Source organism: Psammomys obesus, unplaced genomic scaffold, assembly GCF_907164565.1.
Source record: "Psammomys obesus unplaced genomic scaffold, mPsaObe1.curated_primary_1811, whole genome shotgun sequence".
NCBI classification, from domain to species: Eukaryota; Metazoa; Chordata; class Mammalia; order Rodentia; family Muridae; genus Psammomys; species Psammomys obesus.
The window spans coordinates 142,666-161,433 of record NW_026594091.1 but is presented as its reverse complement, the minus strand read 5'-3'; the positions used below and the strand labels follow the sequence as shown (position 1 = coordinate 161,433).

The 18,768-nt window shown below is 38.5% G+C and overlaps 1 protein-coding gene across 1 annotated transcript in view; it reads right to left on the bottom strand.

The window, feature by feature from the left end:
* LOC129684673 (protection of telomeres protein 1-like) overlaps window positions 1-18,768 on the bottom strand; it is a 54,539-nt gene that overhangs the window by 12,386 nt on the left and 23,385 nt on the right. The window contains 3 exon segments of the mRNA XM_055617884.1: window positions 8,892-9,048; window positions 12,913-12,975; window positions 15,783-15,871. Of these exon segments, the coding sequence (XP_055473859.1) occupies window positions 8,892-9,048; window positions 12,913-12,975; window positions 15,783-15,871 (309 nt within the window).

Here is an 18,768-nt window from a genome sequence, read left to right as displayed (position 1 = left end):
AGAAAGGCAGAGCCACGTGCATCTGTGCCTGCTGGTTCTACTTGCCATCCCAGACAGAACGGTGGTCCCCAAAGCACAGTCTGGGTGTCCCTGTCAGGAGGAAACCCCACAGTGGGGGGATCATCAGGTCCAACGCTCAGAACACCCAGCTCCAGAAGAATTTCTGGATTCACACTAGGCTCTAGACTAATACTGCAGGCATGAGAGTCGTGCTCACCTGCCATTGTTGAGTATCTCTAGGGCACTGGGGCAAACAGCTGCATCCTCAGACCTACAAAAGCCAGAGAGCCATTACAGCAGTCCTCAGATACTGCTCCAAGGTTCAACCAGTTATCCCTAGCTAAACTGACAAAACTGTGGGAATCCCTGGTTCTTCAAGAGGGCTGCACCCAACAATTACACCTTAAGAGCAACAGCTGCAGCTCACTAAATTCAGAGCAAGAAACCCAGCAGCAGGGCAGCCATCACCACGACCTCTCCTGATGAGAGGAGAGCCTTCCTGAACACAACAGTTACCACACAGGTCCATACACCTGAAGTAAACTGTGACAATTCCTGAGAAGCACCACCATTCAGTTGACCATAGCCAAAAAGCTAAGGAGAACTCCTTTAGAACTCCGCCAAGTGGATTCTTCCCACCCCAGGACCCAGCAGGCACTAGAAATTTACAGACAACACCTGAGACAGACAGATGGGTAGAGGCCAGCGAAAAAGCACAACCAACAAAAGGAAAAGCAATATGGCATCCCCAGAACCCAGTTATCCAGGGGCAACTACCCCTGAACACCCTAACATAAGTGAAATTCAAGAAGATGACCATAGATCCATGCTTATGAAGAGGTTAATGGAGGAAGCAAATAAAATGCGTAAAGAATTTGGGGAAGATATAATAAAACAGAATATGGCCATCGGTAAAGAAATACAGGAAGATGCAGAAAAACAGTTTGTGGCTTTCAGAGAGGAAATGATTCAATCACTGAAAGAAATAAAAGAAACAGAGGAATGTTCAAAGAAACAGGTGAAGGAATTGAAGGAAAAACAGGAAAATACAGTCAGACAGGTGAAGGAAATCAACAAAACGGTTCAAGATCTGAAGATAGAATTGGAAAAATTAAAGAAAACACAAATGGAGGAAATCATAAACAGGGAGAACACAGGAAAGAAAACAGGAACTACAAAGGTAAACATAACCAACAGACTACAAGAGATGGAAGAAAGAATCTCAGGTGTGGAAGATACAATGGAAGAAATCGATGTATCAGTCAAACAAAATAATAAATCCAAAAAATTCCTGACACAAACCATCCAAGAAATGCACGAAAACATAAAAAGACAAAATCTAGGACTAAGAAGAATAGAGGAAAAAGAAGATTCCCTCCTCCAAGGCCCAGAAAATATTTTCAACAAACTCATAGAAGAAAATTTCCCCAACTTAAATGCCTATAAGAATACAAGAGGCCCACAGAAAACCTAATAAATTAGACCAGAAAAGAAAATCCTCCCGTCACAAGGTAATCAAAAGAGTAAGTATACAGAACAAAGAGAAAATACTAAAAGCTGCAAGGGAAAAAAGACAAATAACATATAATGGCAAACCCATCAGAATCACACCTGACTTCTCAACAGAAACTACGAAAGCCAGAAGGGCCTGGGCGGATATCATGCAGACACTAAGAGAACACATATGTCAGCCTAGGCTATTGTACCTAGCAAAACTCTCAGTCCTCATAGACAGAAAAAACAAGATATTCAAGGACAAAAACAAATTTCAACAATACCTACACACAAATCCAGCATTAGAGAAGATACTAGAAGGAAAAATACAACCCAAGAAAACTAATTACTTTCAAGAAAACACAGGAAATAAATAACCTCACTAGAGCAAAACAAAAAGCAACCAAACACCTGAACTTATGACCACAGCCAACATCAAAATCAAAGGATCTAACAGCCACTGGTCATTAATCTCCCTCAACATCAATGGACTCAATTCTCCAATAAAAAGACACAGACTAACAGAATGGATGCGAAAACAAGACCCAACAATCTGTTGCATACAAGAAACACACCTAAGTCACAAAGATAGACATTACCTGAGAGTAAAGGGCTGGAAGACGGTTTACCAAGCAAATGGACCCAAGAAGCAAGCAGGAGTAGCCACTCTAATGTCTAATAAAATAGAATTTCAACCAAAATTAATCAGAAGAGATAGAGAAGGATACTTTATACTCATCAAAGAAAAAATCCACGAGGAAGATATCACAATCCTGAACATCTATGTCCCAAATGCAAGGGCACGCACATTTCTAAAAGAAACATTAATAAAACTTAAACCACATATAGACACCCATACATTAATAGAGGGAGACTTCAACATCCCACTCTGAACAAAGGACCGGTAAACAAAACAAAAATTAAACAACAACAACAAAAAAACAATAACTCTGACAAAGGTCATAAATCAAATGGACCTCACTGACATCTACAGAACCTTTCACCCAAACAAAAAAGAAATTTACTTTCTTCTCAGCACCTCATGAAACCTTCTCCAAAATAGACCATATAGTTGGTCACAAAGCAAGACTCAAAACATACAAGAAGATTGAAATAATCCCTTGTATCCTATCTGATCACCATGGAAAAATGCTGGACCTCAATGACAGAAATAGCAAAAGGCCTACACACATGGAAACTGAACGACGTGCTACTCAATGACACCTAGGTCAGAGAAGAAATAAAAAAAAGAATTAAAGACTTCCTAGAATTCAATGAGAATGAAGGCACAACATACCTAAATTTATGGGGCACAACGAAAGCAGTGCTAAGAGGAAAGTTCATAGCACTAAGTGCCTTCAAGAAGAAATGAGAAACATCTAATTCAAGCAACTTAATGGCTCACGTAAAAGCCCTAGAAAAAAAAGAAGCAGACACACCAAAGAGGAGTGGATGGCTGGAAATAATCAAACTCAGGGCTTAAATCAATAAATTAGAAACAAATAAAATAATTCAAAGAATCAATGAAACCAAGAGCTGGTTCTTTGAAAAAATCAACAAGATAGACAAACACTTAGCCAAACTAACTAAAAGGCAGAGAGACACTATCCAAATCAACAAAATCAGAAACAAATAGGGGGACATAACCACAGACACTGAAGAAATCCAAACAATAATTAGGTCTTACTTCAAAAGCCTATATGCCACAAAATTTGAAAATCTAAATGAAATGGAGAATTGTTTTGACCAATTCCATATGCTAAAGCTGAATCAAGACCAGGTAAGTCAATTAAATAGTCCTATATCACCTAAGGAAATGGAAGCTGTCATCAAAAGTTTCCCATGCAAAAAAAGCCCAGGGTCAGGTGGTTTCAGCGCAGAATTCTACCAGACCTTCAATAAAGAGCTAACACCAATACTCTTCAAACTATTCCACAAAATAGAAACAGAAGGATCACTACCAAACTCATTCTATGAAGCCAAAATCACCTTAGTACCTAAACCTCACAAAGACTCAACAAAGAAAGAGAATTTCAGGCCAATCTCCCTTATGAATATCGCTGCAACAATACTCAACAAATACTTGCAAACAGAATGCAAGTAGACATCAAAGATATCATCCACTATGACCAATTAGGCTTCATCCCAGGCATGCAGGAGTGGTTCAATATACGGTAATCCAATAATATGATCCACCACATAAACAAACTGAAGGAGAAAATCCACATGATCTTCTCCTTAGATGCTGAAAAGGCATTTGACAAAATCCAACACCCACTCATGTTTAAAGTCATGGAGAGATTAGGGATACAAGGCACATACCTGAACTTAGTAAAGGCAATATACAGAAAGCCTATAGCCAATGTCAAACTCAATGAAGAGAAAATTAAATCAATCCCACTGAAATCAGGGACAATGCAAGGCTGCCCATTCTCTCTATATCTCTTCAATATTGTTCTTGAAGTCCTTGCTAGAGCAATAAGACAATTAAAGGAGAACAAGGGGATACAAATTGGAAAGAAAGAAAACAAAGTGTCACTATTTGCAGATGGTATGATAGTATACATGAGTGACCCCAAAAATTCTACTAGGGAACTCCTACAGCTGATTAACAACTTCAGCAAAGTGGCTGGATATAAAATTAAATTTAAAAAATCAGTAGCCCTCCTGTATACAAAAGGCAAAAGGGCCAAGAAAGAAATTAGGGAAATAACACCCTTCACAATAGCCACAAAGAACATAAATTACTTTGGTCTGAACCTAACTAAGCAAGTCAAAGACTTGTATGAAAAAAATTTCCAGTCTCTGAAGAAAGAAATAAAAAAAGATGTCAGAAGATGGAAAGATCTCCCATGCTCATGGCTTGGCAGGATTAATATAGTAAAAATGGCTATCGTACCAAAAGCAATCTACAGATTCAATTAAATTCCCATCAAATTACCAACACAATTCTTTACAGACCTTGAAAGAAAAATCCTCACCTTCATATGGAACAACAAGAAACCCAAATTGCTAAAACAATTCTCTACAGTAAAAGATCTTCAGGAGGTATCTCCATCCCTGATCTCAAGCTGTACTATAGAACAACAATACTAAAAACTCCATGGTACTGGGATAGAAACAGACTGGTGGATCAATGGAATCTAATAAAAGATCCTGAAATAAATCCACACACTTATGGACACCTGATTTTACACGAAGGTGCCAAAACCATTCAATGGAAATAAGACTGCATCATCAACAAATGGTGCTGGTCTAATTGAATGTCTACATGTAGAAAATGCCAATAGATCCATACTTATCACCCTGCACAAAACTAAACTCCAAGTGGATCAAAGACCTCAACATAAAACCAGACACACTAAACCACTTAGAAGAAAAAGTGGGGAAGAGCCTTGTACTCATTGGCACAGTAGAAAACTTCCTGAACAGAATACCAACAGCACAGGCTCTAAGAACAACAATCAATAAATGGGACCTCATGAAACTGAAAAGCTTCTTTAAAGCAAATGACACTGTCATCAGAACAAAACAACTGCCTACAGAATGGGAAAGGATCTTCACCAACCCTCTATCTGACAGGACTAATATCCAGTATATATAAAGAACTAAAGAAGTTAAAAAGCAACAAATCAAGTAATCCATTTAAAAAATGGAGTACAGAGGTAAACAGAGAATCCTCAATAGAGGAATAATATCGAATGGCAGAGAAACAAAGAAATGTTCAATATCCTTAGTCATTAGAGAAATGCAAATCAAAACGACTCTAAGATTTCACCTTACACCTATCAGAATGGCTAAGATGAAAAACTCAAGTGACAACACATGCAGGAGAGGTTGTGGAGAAAGGGGAACCCTCCTCCACTGCTGGTGGGAATATAAACTTGTACAACCACTCTGGAAATCAATTTGGTGCTTCCTCAGACAATTAGGAATAGTGCTTCCTCAAAACCCAGCTGTACCACTCCTAGGCTGCCAAGGACCGGCCCAGTTGGGCTCCCGGCGTCCTTGGGAGAACAAGGCTTTGGACAGGAAGACATGGTTTTGGCGATGAATTGACAGACAGAGACACCTTGATGGTTTTGGCTCTGCTGCACTTTACTGAAATCAAGCTAGTATTTTTATAATGATTTCACAAAAGGCACCTTAAAGTTGGCATACTTCCCAGAACATTTAGACTTTTACAAAGGATACAAAGTTTACATTTTAACATAGGGGAGTGCCCACAAGAAATCTTGGCCTAAAAACTTTTTAATCAAAGCAGACAAAGGGAAAGAAACCTCAAATACAGTTTCATTATTGCTAACCAGTGAAGAGGAAAGTCAGGAGCTAAGTCAGATGCCTGCCAAAATCTTTCTCTGTATCAAAGTCTAACTACAGCTTTGTTAACCATCCTCCCATATGTCCTGCTAAAGATTTATGATCTTCCCTAGGAACAAGGCACTGAAGGGAGGGGAAACTCCTGCCAGCTGCACCTCTCATGCTATTATTTTTTAAGAAGGAGCCTATTAATACTAAATCTAATTTATTACTTTTCTTAAAGTTATTTTTTACATGTTATTTTTATTAAAGTTTTTAATAATCTACTAATAATAAATTTCCTTATAAAAGTAGTTGTGCTGTTTCAGGATTCACAGAGAAAGATCAAAAAACTCATTAATCCAGCCCCAGAACCGCAACTGAAAAAGTGTAGAAATCTCAGAATGCGTCTCTTTGCCAGACAGGTGGGTGGGGGGGATGGGGTCTGCCAGGGACCTCCAGAGAGCATAATCGCAAAGGACACATATCTCTTAGTCTGAGTAGCGCTATCTATTGACATGCTACACCAGACGCTGGAGTGGGTGTGACACTAGGCATATATCCAAAAGAGGCTCAAGTACACATTAAGGACATTTGTTTAACCATGTTTGTAGCAGCTTTATTTGTAATAGCCAGAAGCTTGAAACAGCCCAGATGCCCCTCAGTGGAGGAATGGATACAGAAAGTATGGTACATCTACACAATGGAATACTACTCAGCAATAAAAATAAGGAAATCATGAAATTGGCAGGTAAATGGTGGGAACTGGAAAAAATCATCCTGAGTGAGCTATCCCAGAAGCAGATAGACGCACATGGTATATACTCACTCATATAAACATATAATATAGGATAAACCTACTAAAATCTGTACACCTAAAGAGGAAGGACTCTTGCTAAAATGCTCAATCCCTATCCAGAAAGGCAAAGAGGATGGACATCAGAAGAAAGAGAAAAGAGGTAACAAGTCAGGAGCCTGCCACAGAAGACCTCTGAAAGGCTCTGTCCTGAAGACTATCAAGGCAGATACTGAGACTTAAGGCCAACCTTTGCGCAGAGTGCAGGGAACCTTATGAAAGAAGTGGGAAATAGTAAGACCTGGAGAGGACAGGAACTCCACAAGGAGAGCAACAGGGGTCTTTCCTGAGCCTGATACTCCAAACAAGGACCATGCATGGAGATAACCGAAGATCCCTGCACAGATGTAGCCCATGGCAGTTCAGTGTCCAGTTGGTTCCATAGTAATAGGAACAGGGACTGTTTCTGACATGATCTGATTGGCCTGCTCTTTAATTACCTCTCTCTGAGGGGGGAGCAGCATTACCAGGCCACAGAAGGAGACAATGCAGCCACTCCTGATGAGACCTAATTAACTAGGATCAGATGGAAGGAAAAGAAGACCTCCCCTATCAGTGGACTTGGGGAGGGGCATGCATGCAGAGGGAAGAGGAAGGGAGGGATTGGGACAGGAGGAGGAAGGGAACCATAGGGGGGATACAAAATGAATAAAGTGTAATTAAAAAAGAGTTTAAAAAAAGTTAAAAAAAAAAAAGCATGTGCTAATCCTGCAGAGATCCTAGCCTCACTTCCCAGCACCCACATGGTGCCTTAGAACCATTTGTAACTCCAGTTCTAAACTTTGTGGGTGCCAGATAAATACATGGCATATATACACAGATGCAGGCATATACTCACACATAAAATAATCTAAAATGAAATTTAAGCACTATTTTTATGCAGAATAAACCAGCTAAGCTTTCTTATTAGGAAATAATTCATTTTTTCAGATTTAACAGATTTCATTCAATAGGTGTTGAACACTGTATGGGCAGGTATGTATGTATGGTATGCGATAATCACATAGAGATTTGTCTCTGTGGTGCAGATATGCCATGGTGCATGTGTAGAGGTCAGAGGTCACAAGGACTTTATACAGGTCATCAGGCTTGGCCGCAGGCGTCTTCACTTCTTTGGCCCAATGTAGAGTCCAAAGTAACTTAGTTATTCCACATTCCAATCTGTTATCCTTTCCAAGTGGCCATATTTTCACCTCAGTTAATCTCACGGTCACAGGGCACCTAATTTAAAGTGTTATTAGCTTCATTCATCTTTAATTTGTAATTCAGCCTAGTCATAAACTACCATGCAGAAAAATGGTATGGCTTGGAAGTGAAAGGCTGAAGTGCTTATTCTGATTCTGTCACTAGCTAGGTATGTAACTTTAGTTAATCTCTTACACTTACTAAGATGCTTTGTTTGCCTAGAAGGACTTTACAGAATAGATTTATTCTTGAAAAGCAGCTGTATCACACTGACGCACTAAATTAAATATAACCTGGTCATGTTTTCCTAATTACCTAAAATCTTCATAATATAGTTTAATCACTACTGTGAGTTTATGATCATATGGGTAGAAAAAATATTCCTCAATTTTTATAAAATAACTTTAATGATTAACTTTGTCTTCAATCAGTACAGTCTCAAATTCTGTGAGGCAAAAACATATACATACATTACTCTAGAGAGATATTAACAGATAATACACAAAATACAAAAATTGTGGCCATGTAAAGGTATGTTCACACATAACAACAGACTGAAAACCTGATGTACACTGTCCCAATATGCATGTTTGTGAACTACCTATACTGTCCAAAATACCATTCTGTATTCTGAACAACTGTGGTACATTAAAGAGATAAACAGTATTCAAAACTATCTAAACGCGTTTTGAAATGAATATATTAATAATAATAAGAAAGCCTTATATATTTATATATACACATAATAACTAGTGTCTGGAATGAAAGCATTACAGTTATTAAGTATAACAGGAAATTTAGACTTGTGTCTATCAAAGCTACTAAACATTGTATTTATTGTATTTAATGCCTAAAAACATCTATTTCTTAGTCTGAAAGGATTTTATTCATAGGAATTTAGCACTTTCCCTTTAAATCATTGGCATTCTTTTAAAATACTACAAGTTAAACTGTCATTTACTCATTTCTTAATACTTAAAAGACACAAACACACACACCACCATGCATTTATACAAACAATATGACATGAAATTTTTTAATTTTAGAAAATACTTACAGTAAAGGACATTTTGGACATACAAGTTTAACACACTGGAAAAGTCTTCTGGGCTTATATGATCTTAGTTTTGCTCTGATTCTATATTGTCGAGGAGCTCCTTGCTTCAAAATGGCACACAATGGGGTATTCTCTAAATAACGGTGTTCTGTAAGAACTGTAAACAAAGTACAGGGTCTTAGGTATATTCAGCACAAATATATCTAATATATACCATAAAATCAAGTTAATCTCAGTTATGGTCACACAGTTTCTAGATGCACATGTAGGTCCACAGAAGAAGAACCAGAGGCACAACAGGTATCCTGGTGCTGAGCTACGGAGGCAAAGGATGCTTAATTATATGGCCAATAGATAAGTATTTTCATATTGAAGAATAGAAATTCTCAGAAAATTCTAATTTATGGGAAACAGTGAGGTTTATTTCACCAAGAAAATGACTAGATCCTGTGTAAAATTTAAAACTTCTCACTCCAATCTCTTAGACAATTTTTGCCAGGAAACATTTTACTTTCTAACTGGTCCTTGAGCAAGACACATTAACAGAACACATTCATTAAATATTCTTTGTCATATGGGCTCTTTCCCTAGGTATTTCAAATTTAAGACTTTATTGAACTCTCCTTTATTACAGAGCCAGAATATGAGAATGTAAAAGGTAACTCAATTATCACAGCAATGCACAATGTTTGAAAGAGAAGGAATTTGTTTTGTGGGCAGAAAGGAGAGATGATGGAGGAGAGAAAGGAAGATGTCGAAGAGGGAAAGCAATTAGCAATTAGAATCACAACAGAAGAGAAAGCCTGAGAACATAGCAAATGACTGGGAAATAAAAGAAATGGAAGGTTTCAGATGGTTGGAATGAATTTACTCTAAAGAAAATAGCAGAGGTCCTCCTCGCCTTCCTTTGATCTTAGTCTATCAGATCTCATCAGGAGTGGCTGCATTGTCATCTTCTGTGGCCTGGTAAGGCTGCTCCCCCCTCAGGGGGAGGTGATCAAAGAGCAGGCCAATCAGATTATGTCAGAGGCAGTCCCTCTTCCATTAGTATGGAACCCACTTGGACACTAAGATCAAAGGAAGGAGAGGAGGACCTCCCCTATCAGTGGACTTGGGGAGGGACATGCTTGAAGAAGGGAGAGGGAGGGTGGGATCAGGAGGGGAGGAGGGAGGGGCTTTTGGGGGGATACAAAATGAATAAAGTGTAATTAATAAAAAAATTTAAAAAAGAGAATAGCATAGAGGGTGTTACTCTGCCTTTCAGATATTCTATGGTGACACTTCCCTCTTTTAGAAAAAATAACTTGTGCATAGCCTTGCAAGCCTCAAATATCCAGGTGAATTGTTTTCTGTTCACACCTTTAATGCAACAAAACCCTCACAGACATCTCCTTTGTGTGGCAAATGGTTGAGCACTTACAGAGTACTTCCCTGCTGGGCAAACATTGCTTCACTTCACATGCTAAGACAGTATTTTAAAAGGTCTAAAGGTTGTATTACTTTCAAACTTCAAGAAAAACCATTAAAATATTAAAAAAAAAACCTGAATATGCGTTTAAAAGATTCACCAATAATTATCTACTGGCACATTTACTCTACTCTGCGGGTCTACCTTTCTCTCTCTTTACCAGTGTCTATGTTGTTACTAAATTACTGGGAATGGCTTACAGTCATCATGTCCTGATATCCCCAAACAGATATGTAGTCAATGAAAACTATTTATCTCCTTCATATTGCTACAGTGCCTGCTTAAAATAATACAGACTTAAGCCTGTTATAGGATTATCAGATATGTACCTCCTTTCCAGCTGTCTTTGGCTTTCTGCTAAAATACTAAACAATGCATCATTATCTCTTTTTTTACTTTTTAAAAATTATTTTTTTATATTAATTAGTTTATTTACTTTGTATCCCAGCTGTAGCCTCCTCCTTCATTCCCTCCCAATCCCACTGTCCATCGTAATCTCCTCCCTGCCCTTGTCTAAGTCCACTGATAGGGGAGGTCCTCCTCCCTTCCATCTGACCCTAGCTTATCAGGTCTCCCCTGGACTGGCTACAATGTCCTCCTCCTCTCTAGCATGGGGGTGGGAGTGGGGAGGTCAAAGCGCCAGCCAATGAGTGCATGTCAGAGACAGTCCCTGTTCCCCTTACTAGGAGAGCCACTAGGATACTGAGCTGCCATCAGCTATGTCCGAGGAGGGGTTCTAGGTTATATCCATGCATGGTCCTTGGTTGGAGAACCATGTGTCCAGACTTCAACATCAGAAGAGCTTTAGTCTACTCATGTTTGCCTTATGACACCAACTTGAGAAGTGAAGCTACTTATTTTGCTAGTACACATTCCTTTAGGCGTGGCTGGACTTTTCTTACTCTGACATTCTGATCAAGTGTTTTTGGCATAGAGAGTACATATGTGACATTGTACTTCTCAATATATTAAATGAAAAAGTCTATGAGAACAGATCTCTGGAGAGGAGACATGGTGCACTTGATTAAAGGATATTCAAGTTACTCTATTCTGAACTAATTCCCTACTTTTGCAGCTAGCAGAAGGTAAATGTGTTATTCTTTATCAAACATTTGGAATCTAGTAATTTAAAACCCACTGATTCAGTTAAAAAATAATTACCATTGTGTTGACAAAAATAGTGTTAATTTTTTTTTTTACATTTATTAGTCACTCTGCCCCATAGAACTTTCTATTAAACCCCATTTTATTTCCTCATTAGCAAGCTGAGTTCATACATTCCGCTTTTACTCAACGGATTCTAACCCATCACTAACATCACAGTGAGGATCTCATTGGCCCAGATTTGGTATTTCTATTACCTGAGAATGTCATTACTTTCTAGAAATCCAGGATGTTCTTGATTTTTCTCTATTTCCCTTGTGCTCACTCTGGAACCTGTTTTTCCTCCAATAGGTGGAATATTTTCATAAGCCGATATCTGTCTGTGCACTAGGTATGCTTACTGTCCCTGCAGGTCATTGCCTCTGCACAGTGTACCTACAACAATTTCCGTATAATAATATAAGCTTCAGTTAAGGCACCTTGTATTCCAATAAAACATGAGACTTTAGTCTCCCATTCCATACTGATATCTCCTTTTTCCAACAGGAGAAACTCATACTGTACAGCAGTACACAGCTAATGAACTATTTAATGAACTTCAAGTCACAAATAATTTTTCTAGATAAAAGCTTTTTTCAACTTAGTTGAAATAACATGGTGTACCTGATAGATGTGTACTATTGCTGTTAATATTGAACTTTGGGAGAACAGGGTAAAGAGCTCATGTGTACAGTGTTAACTGTATTATAGAAGTTTATGAAAATTAGCATCAGAGCAGAATTTAAATCATTACACTAAAAACAAACCTGATGCCATAAATGTTACAACTTTAATAGTATATGAAGTGGAAGTTTCCAGTTTCTTTGGAAACTCAGTTGAATAATGTGCCTATGTTTTGTTTTTGTTTGGGTCCTTTGGGTCCCAAGTGTGGGATGTGGGAATGGTTTTCCCCCTCGAAAACAGCTCTCCTCAGAAAAGTGCACTGGTCATGTGAAACCTCCCTTGTGCAAGGGGCATGATTTTTGTGAGCTACAGAACAACGTTGTGTGACCTCTGAGAAGGGATAATGTAAAAGTATGAAGGTAGTGAGAGAAGGCTTTTGCATTTCTATGCATTGCAATGATTCCATTCTTTGCTGATCTTTGAAGAGAGAAATGCTCCACAGAACTGTACATGCTGCTCTGGCAGAGTTTTTCTGCTTTGGTGGAGTCTAGCTGTTTCTACTGAATCCTTCCACTGTTGCTGATTCATGTTGAAGCTGCTGCTTTGCTGTTTGAATAGACTGCTGGTGTCCTGATGACTGAATTTGGTAATCCCATGGGAATAAAAGCTAAATACAAACATTGAGTGTACCCACGAGGATCTCTCACTTATCGGTATGAAGGAATTGGCTCGGAAATGCAAAGAAAGGGGTCTCTATGTTGGTTACTGTATTGTAAAAGGTCTTACCTGTAGCACGGAGTTGCTGACATCTTTCTACCTCATACAGGGAAACTAGGTCTGATCCGTAACCTACAAGGAAGGGGAAAAATCACTTAATATGTAACTCTGTAATATATCATTCAAAACTTAATGCAAAATTTGAAAAAAATAGTTGAAATGTCTTTTTCTCCCAATTTATTTGCAGATTCTACACTAGCCTAACAATAACTACACAGGGTTAGTCACAAAACTTGATAGGCAATATCTCTGCTTTCTTTGAGAGGGAATGTAAAAAATACAGAATATTGAATAAGATCATAAAAACAAGAATATTAGGATATTTAAACTAAATGACTTAAAAACATAGTAATCAATAAATTATGAGCTGGGTGTGGTAGTACACTCCTGTAATCCCAGCACTCTGGAAGGCAGAGGCAGACGGACCTCTGTGAGTTTGAAGCCAGCCTGATCTACGAAGCGAGTCCAGGACACCCAAGGCTATAGGTTTAGAGAAAAGCTGTCTCAAAAAAAAACAAAAAGAAAACAAGCAAAACAAAACAAAACAAAACAAAACAAAAAAAAAAACCCTGGAACTATGGGACTTATTAAAGGCTGACAAACCAGCAGCGCAAAGAGAGCTTAAATATCAACCCACACTTTGTTGACAAAAAACAGGAAGGCAATTCATAAAGACTACAGTATGTTGTTTTCTTTTTGCTTTTTAAAAGTGGCTTTGCCAGTGTTCTTAACCTCTGAGGCACCTCTCCAGTTAAATAGCAACAAATCAAGTACTCCAAGTAAAAATAGGCTAATCAGGGTTAAACAGAGAATTCTCTGTAGAGGAATATAGAATGGCAGAGAAACACTTAAAGAAATGCTCAACATCCTTATTCATCAGGAAAATGCAAATCAAAACAACCCTGAGATTTCACCTTACACCCATCAGAATGGCTAAGATCAAAAACTCAAGACAATATATGCTGGAGAGGATGTGGAGAAATCGGATTCCTCCTCTATTGCTGGTGGGAATGTAAACTTGTACAACCACTTTGGAAATCAATTTGGTGCTTTCTCAGATAATTAGAAATAGTGCTTCCTCAAGATCCAGCTATACCACTACAAGGCATATTTCCAAAATGTGTCCAAGTATACAACAAGGACATTTGCTCAGTCATGTTCGTAGTAGCTTTATTCATAATAGCCAGAACCTGGAAACAACCCAGATTTCCCTCAACTGAGGAATAGATCCAGAGATTTTGGTACATTTACACAATGGAATACTACAATTTAAAACAAGGAAATCAGGAACTTTGCAGGCAAATGGTGGGAACTAGAAAAGATCATCCTGAGTGAGGTATCCCAGAAACAGACAGACACACGGTATGTACTCACTTATAGGTGGATATTAGACATATAATGTAAGATAATCATACTAAAATCTGTATACCTAAAGAAGCTAAGCAAGGAGGACCCTTGGTAAGATGATCAATCCTCACTCAGAAAGGCAAATGGGACGAATATAGGAAGAGGGAGAAAACAGGGAACAGGACTGGAACCTACCACAGAGGGCCTCTGAAATACTCTACCCAGCAAGGTATCAAAGCAGAGGCTGAGACTCATAGCCAAACTTTGGGCAGAGTGCAGGGAATCTTATGAAAGAAGAGGGAGATAGAAAGACCTGGAGAGGACAGAACCACCACAAGGAGAGCAATAAACCAAAAAATCTGGGCAGAGGGGTCTTTTCTGAGAATGACATTCCAAACAGGGACCATGCATGGAGATAACCTAGAACCCCTGCATGGATGTAGTCCAGGACAGCTCAGTCTCCAAATGGATTCCCTAGTAAGGGAATCAGGGGCTGCCTCTGACATGAACTCAGTGGCTGGTTCTTTGATCACCTCACCATGAGGGGGGAGCAGCCTTAACAGGCCACAGAGGAAGGCAATGCAGCCAGTCCTGATGAGACCTGACATGCTAGGGTCAGGTGGAAGGGAAGGAGGACCTCACCTACCAGTGGACTTGGGGAGGGACATGGGAGATGAGGGAGGGAGGGAGGGTGGAATTGGGAGGGGATGAGGGAAGAGGCTATAGCTGGGATACAAAGTGAAGAAATAAGCTGTAATCAATAAAAATAAATTAATTTAAAAAATGGCTTTGCCAGTACTAAACACTATTAATAAGAGAGGGTGAATACTTTACAATACACTAATAAGTAGCACACTGAAAGGCCAAAATTAAACTCATTTAAAACCACTTGATGTTTTTGGTAGACACTGAAGCCATCTAAACATAAAAGGAAACATGGTGCTCTAACTAGAAGCTCCTTTCCCACTCAGCATCACTGAGCTTCAAGTAATGACCTAGTACTGACACACGCCCCATCCAGATCAATCTCAGGACACAGTACATACAAAAAAGCGTACACACAAATCCATTAAGTCCTACAAGGGAAAAAAAAAGTTCTACAAGAACACCTTTGAGAGATTTTGATGACTTATGTGTATTAATCAGATATCCAAGAAGGGTATGAGCAAAAGCTATAGGCTGGTTAAAATAAAGAAACATTTTGTTCTTTTTAGAAATTGACAAAGTAGTTGCCTATGAAATTCACACAGATTTTTTTCAATGAATACTATACACTATACACACATCATAAAGCAAGTAATCGCTGCCACTCTAATTTCAAAATGTGATTACATATTTAAAAGTACACCCAAACTTAGTTTTGGATATGGCACAGACAAATATTTAAGGTGTTACATTAATGCAAATACACATGTACAACGTGTACAGGCATATGAATTTTAAAAACGACATATGGAAAAAACATTAAAAAATATAATTGTGCTCATCCAATTCTGAAGAAATAAAAAGTCAGTGTTATAAATTGTCCTTACTTGAAGGCAGTGAACAGTTGTCCTCATTTTCTGATTGATATGTATCATCTGATGTTTGAATGGCTGCCAAATCTACATATGCTAAAGCTCTAAAATTGAAAGAGGAAATCAAATTGCATAACAAGGTCAATAGAATAGTTCAGCTCTACCTACTACATCAGGTTCATAAGATAATTCCAGTACGTTTTAGCACTTCCATGACCTCAAATTTAAAAGCAGAGATCAAAAGAGATAAGAGTGGAATTCAACCAAAACCAAGTCTCAGCATATTAAAAAAAAAAAATTAACATCCTGCATCCAATCTGACCAAATGGATTGGTGTTGAGTATCAACAACAGAAACAACAGAACTCTTACAAATATGTGGAAACTGAACAACTAACTACTAAAAAATATTAGGTCAAAGACAACCTACTACAGACACCTGCCTACCATATAAATTAGGGCCTTATTGGAATAAATGTCATAGGTATAACTAACTACTTTTAAATTTTGGATTGAAAGCCTATTCTATGAGATGAAAGCCCATTCATGACACTGGAAAAGAGGCCAAGAACCAAACACTAGATATGTCATGGGCCCTATGAGAAAAACTATTATTATTCTGCTAAAGGAACATACCAATAAAATGACTTCTAATATATTGCTATACCCATCAAGCACAGCATCACACAATATCATCAGAGAACCTTCCTCTTGCAGTAGATGGTAATTGATAAAAAGACCACAAGTTGACAATGTGCAGAGAGGTGAGTCTTTGGAGCAGTTAGGCCTAAATCACACCCCTCCTCTCAATGCTCAAAACTCTGCAGAAGAGGAGGCAGAAAGACTATTAAGAGCCAGAGTTGGTTCAGAATGACTCCAAGGAAACAGTAGGTTCCAGAACCAATAGGACTGGTACACAAAGGAACTTACAGACACTAGGAGAGCACATTTATCACCTGCACATGTTCAAACCAGACAAAATCCCCAGCACCAAAAATGTAAGGTTGACATAAAGTCCGACCCCAAACCAAGAAGCTATTTACAGCTGATATCTAATGACAAAGGTATCAGTTTTCTGCACAGAAGAGTAATTGGCTAGGTCAACCACATGCTTAGTGGGAAGGATCTGGGAGTCAAGGATATAATCAAAATATACTGAATGAAAAAAATTTAATTAAGACAAAAGACTAGCAAAGTGCAATAATATGCTGACACTGTGTCAGTTACAATATTATGGAGCTAGCAAAACAGGAAATGTTAAAAGCAATTGAATATCCTGGAACTCAAGTTACAGCCAGTGATGGGAATTGAACCCAGGTCTTCTGGAAGAGAAGCCAGTGTTCTTCACATCTGAGCCATCTCTCCAGCCCACTCTGGAATTCAATCTGGCACTTTCTCAAAAGATTGGGAATAGCTTTACCTCAAGACTCAGCTATAACACTTCTGGATATATATCCAAAAGATGTTCCACCATACAACAAGGACATTTGTTCAACTTTATTCAAAGTGGCTTTATTCATAATAGCGAGAAACTGGAAATAACACAGATGTCCCTCAAGTGAAGAATGGATAAAGAAACTGTGGTACACCTACACAATGGAATATGATTCGGCTATTAAAAAAAAGTCATGAAATTTACAGACAAATGAATCAATCTGGAAAAGATCATTCTGAGTGAAGTAACCCAGACAGACACGCATGGTGTCTTATACTCACTTATAAGTGAATATTAGTCATATAAGGCAAGATAATTATAATACAATCTACAAAAGTAAAGAAGTAACAAGGAAGACTATAAGGAGGATGCTTAATTCCCATTCAGAAGGGCAAGTAGAACAGATACCAGAAGAGGCTGAAGAGAGGTAACAGGAAGGGAGCATACCATAGGTGCTCTGTAAAAAACTCCACTCAGCAGGGGATCAAAGCAGATGCTGAGACTCATACACAAATTGCGAAGTGTAGGGAATCTTATGAAAGAGTGGGGGGATAGAAGGACTCACAGGGGACGGGAGCTCTATAACAAGACCAACAGAACCACCAAATCTGGGTGCAGGGGGCCTGCAGAAACTGATGTGCCAACCAAGCATCATACATGGAGAGGACCTAGTGTTCAGATGTAACTGATGGACAGCTCGGTCTCCATGTGGGTTCCCTAGTAAGAGGAGTAGGGGAAGGGCTGTCTCTGACATGGCCTGCTCTTCAATCATTTCCCTCTGGCAGGGTGGCCTTGCTAGGCCACAGAGAAAGAGGATTCATGCAGTCCTGATGAGACTTGATAGACTGGGGCCAACTGGTAGGGGAGGAGGGCTCCCCCTTCCTGAGGACTAGGGGAGAAGAATAGGGGGAAAGAGGGAGCGAAGGTAGGACCAGAAGGAGATGAAGGAGTGGGCTACAACTGGGATGTAAAGCGAATAATTTTTTTTTAATTAAAAATAAAAGCAATTAAGTGAATTGAATCTCATGACAGTGATTATATTTCAATTTATAGAATGGTATGTTTTCTCTTGGAAGATGCATGGAACTATTATTATTTGTCTAGTATGGTATACCTTTCTCTGTACATGTTACCTACCGGAAACAGAGAAAGAACTGAACTCTAACAGTACTTTTAAAGCTACTTTCTAAAAACAAGTCATATTCTGTAAAAATTTTAAAAATGTGACCACTACCATACTTTGTGAAGCATTTAATCAGAATCATTTAAGAAGATTCACTATTTTTCATTGTAAGATTACACACGTTCTTCAGACAGGCTGAAATATGTTTGCCACAGCTATACTTGATGTAGAAAATGATAAAACAACAAAATTGAAAAAAAAATCATTGAAAATCTTAAGCTATAAAACTGGCTTTACTACATCTCATTACTTAAGACTTAGAATAATTTTCATTTGGCTTACATATTAAAAAAAAGAAGAAAGACAGAAAAGAAGGAAGGAAGGAAAGAAGGAAGGAAGGAAGGAAGGAAGGAAGGAAGGAAGGAAGGAAGGAAGGAAGGAAGG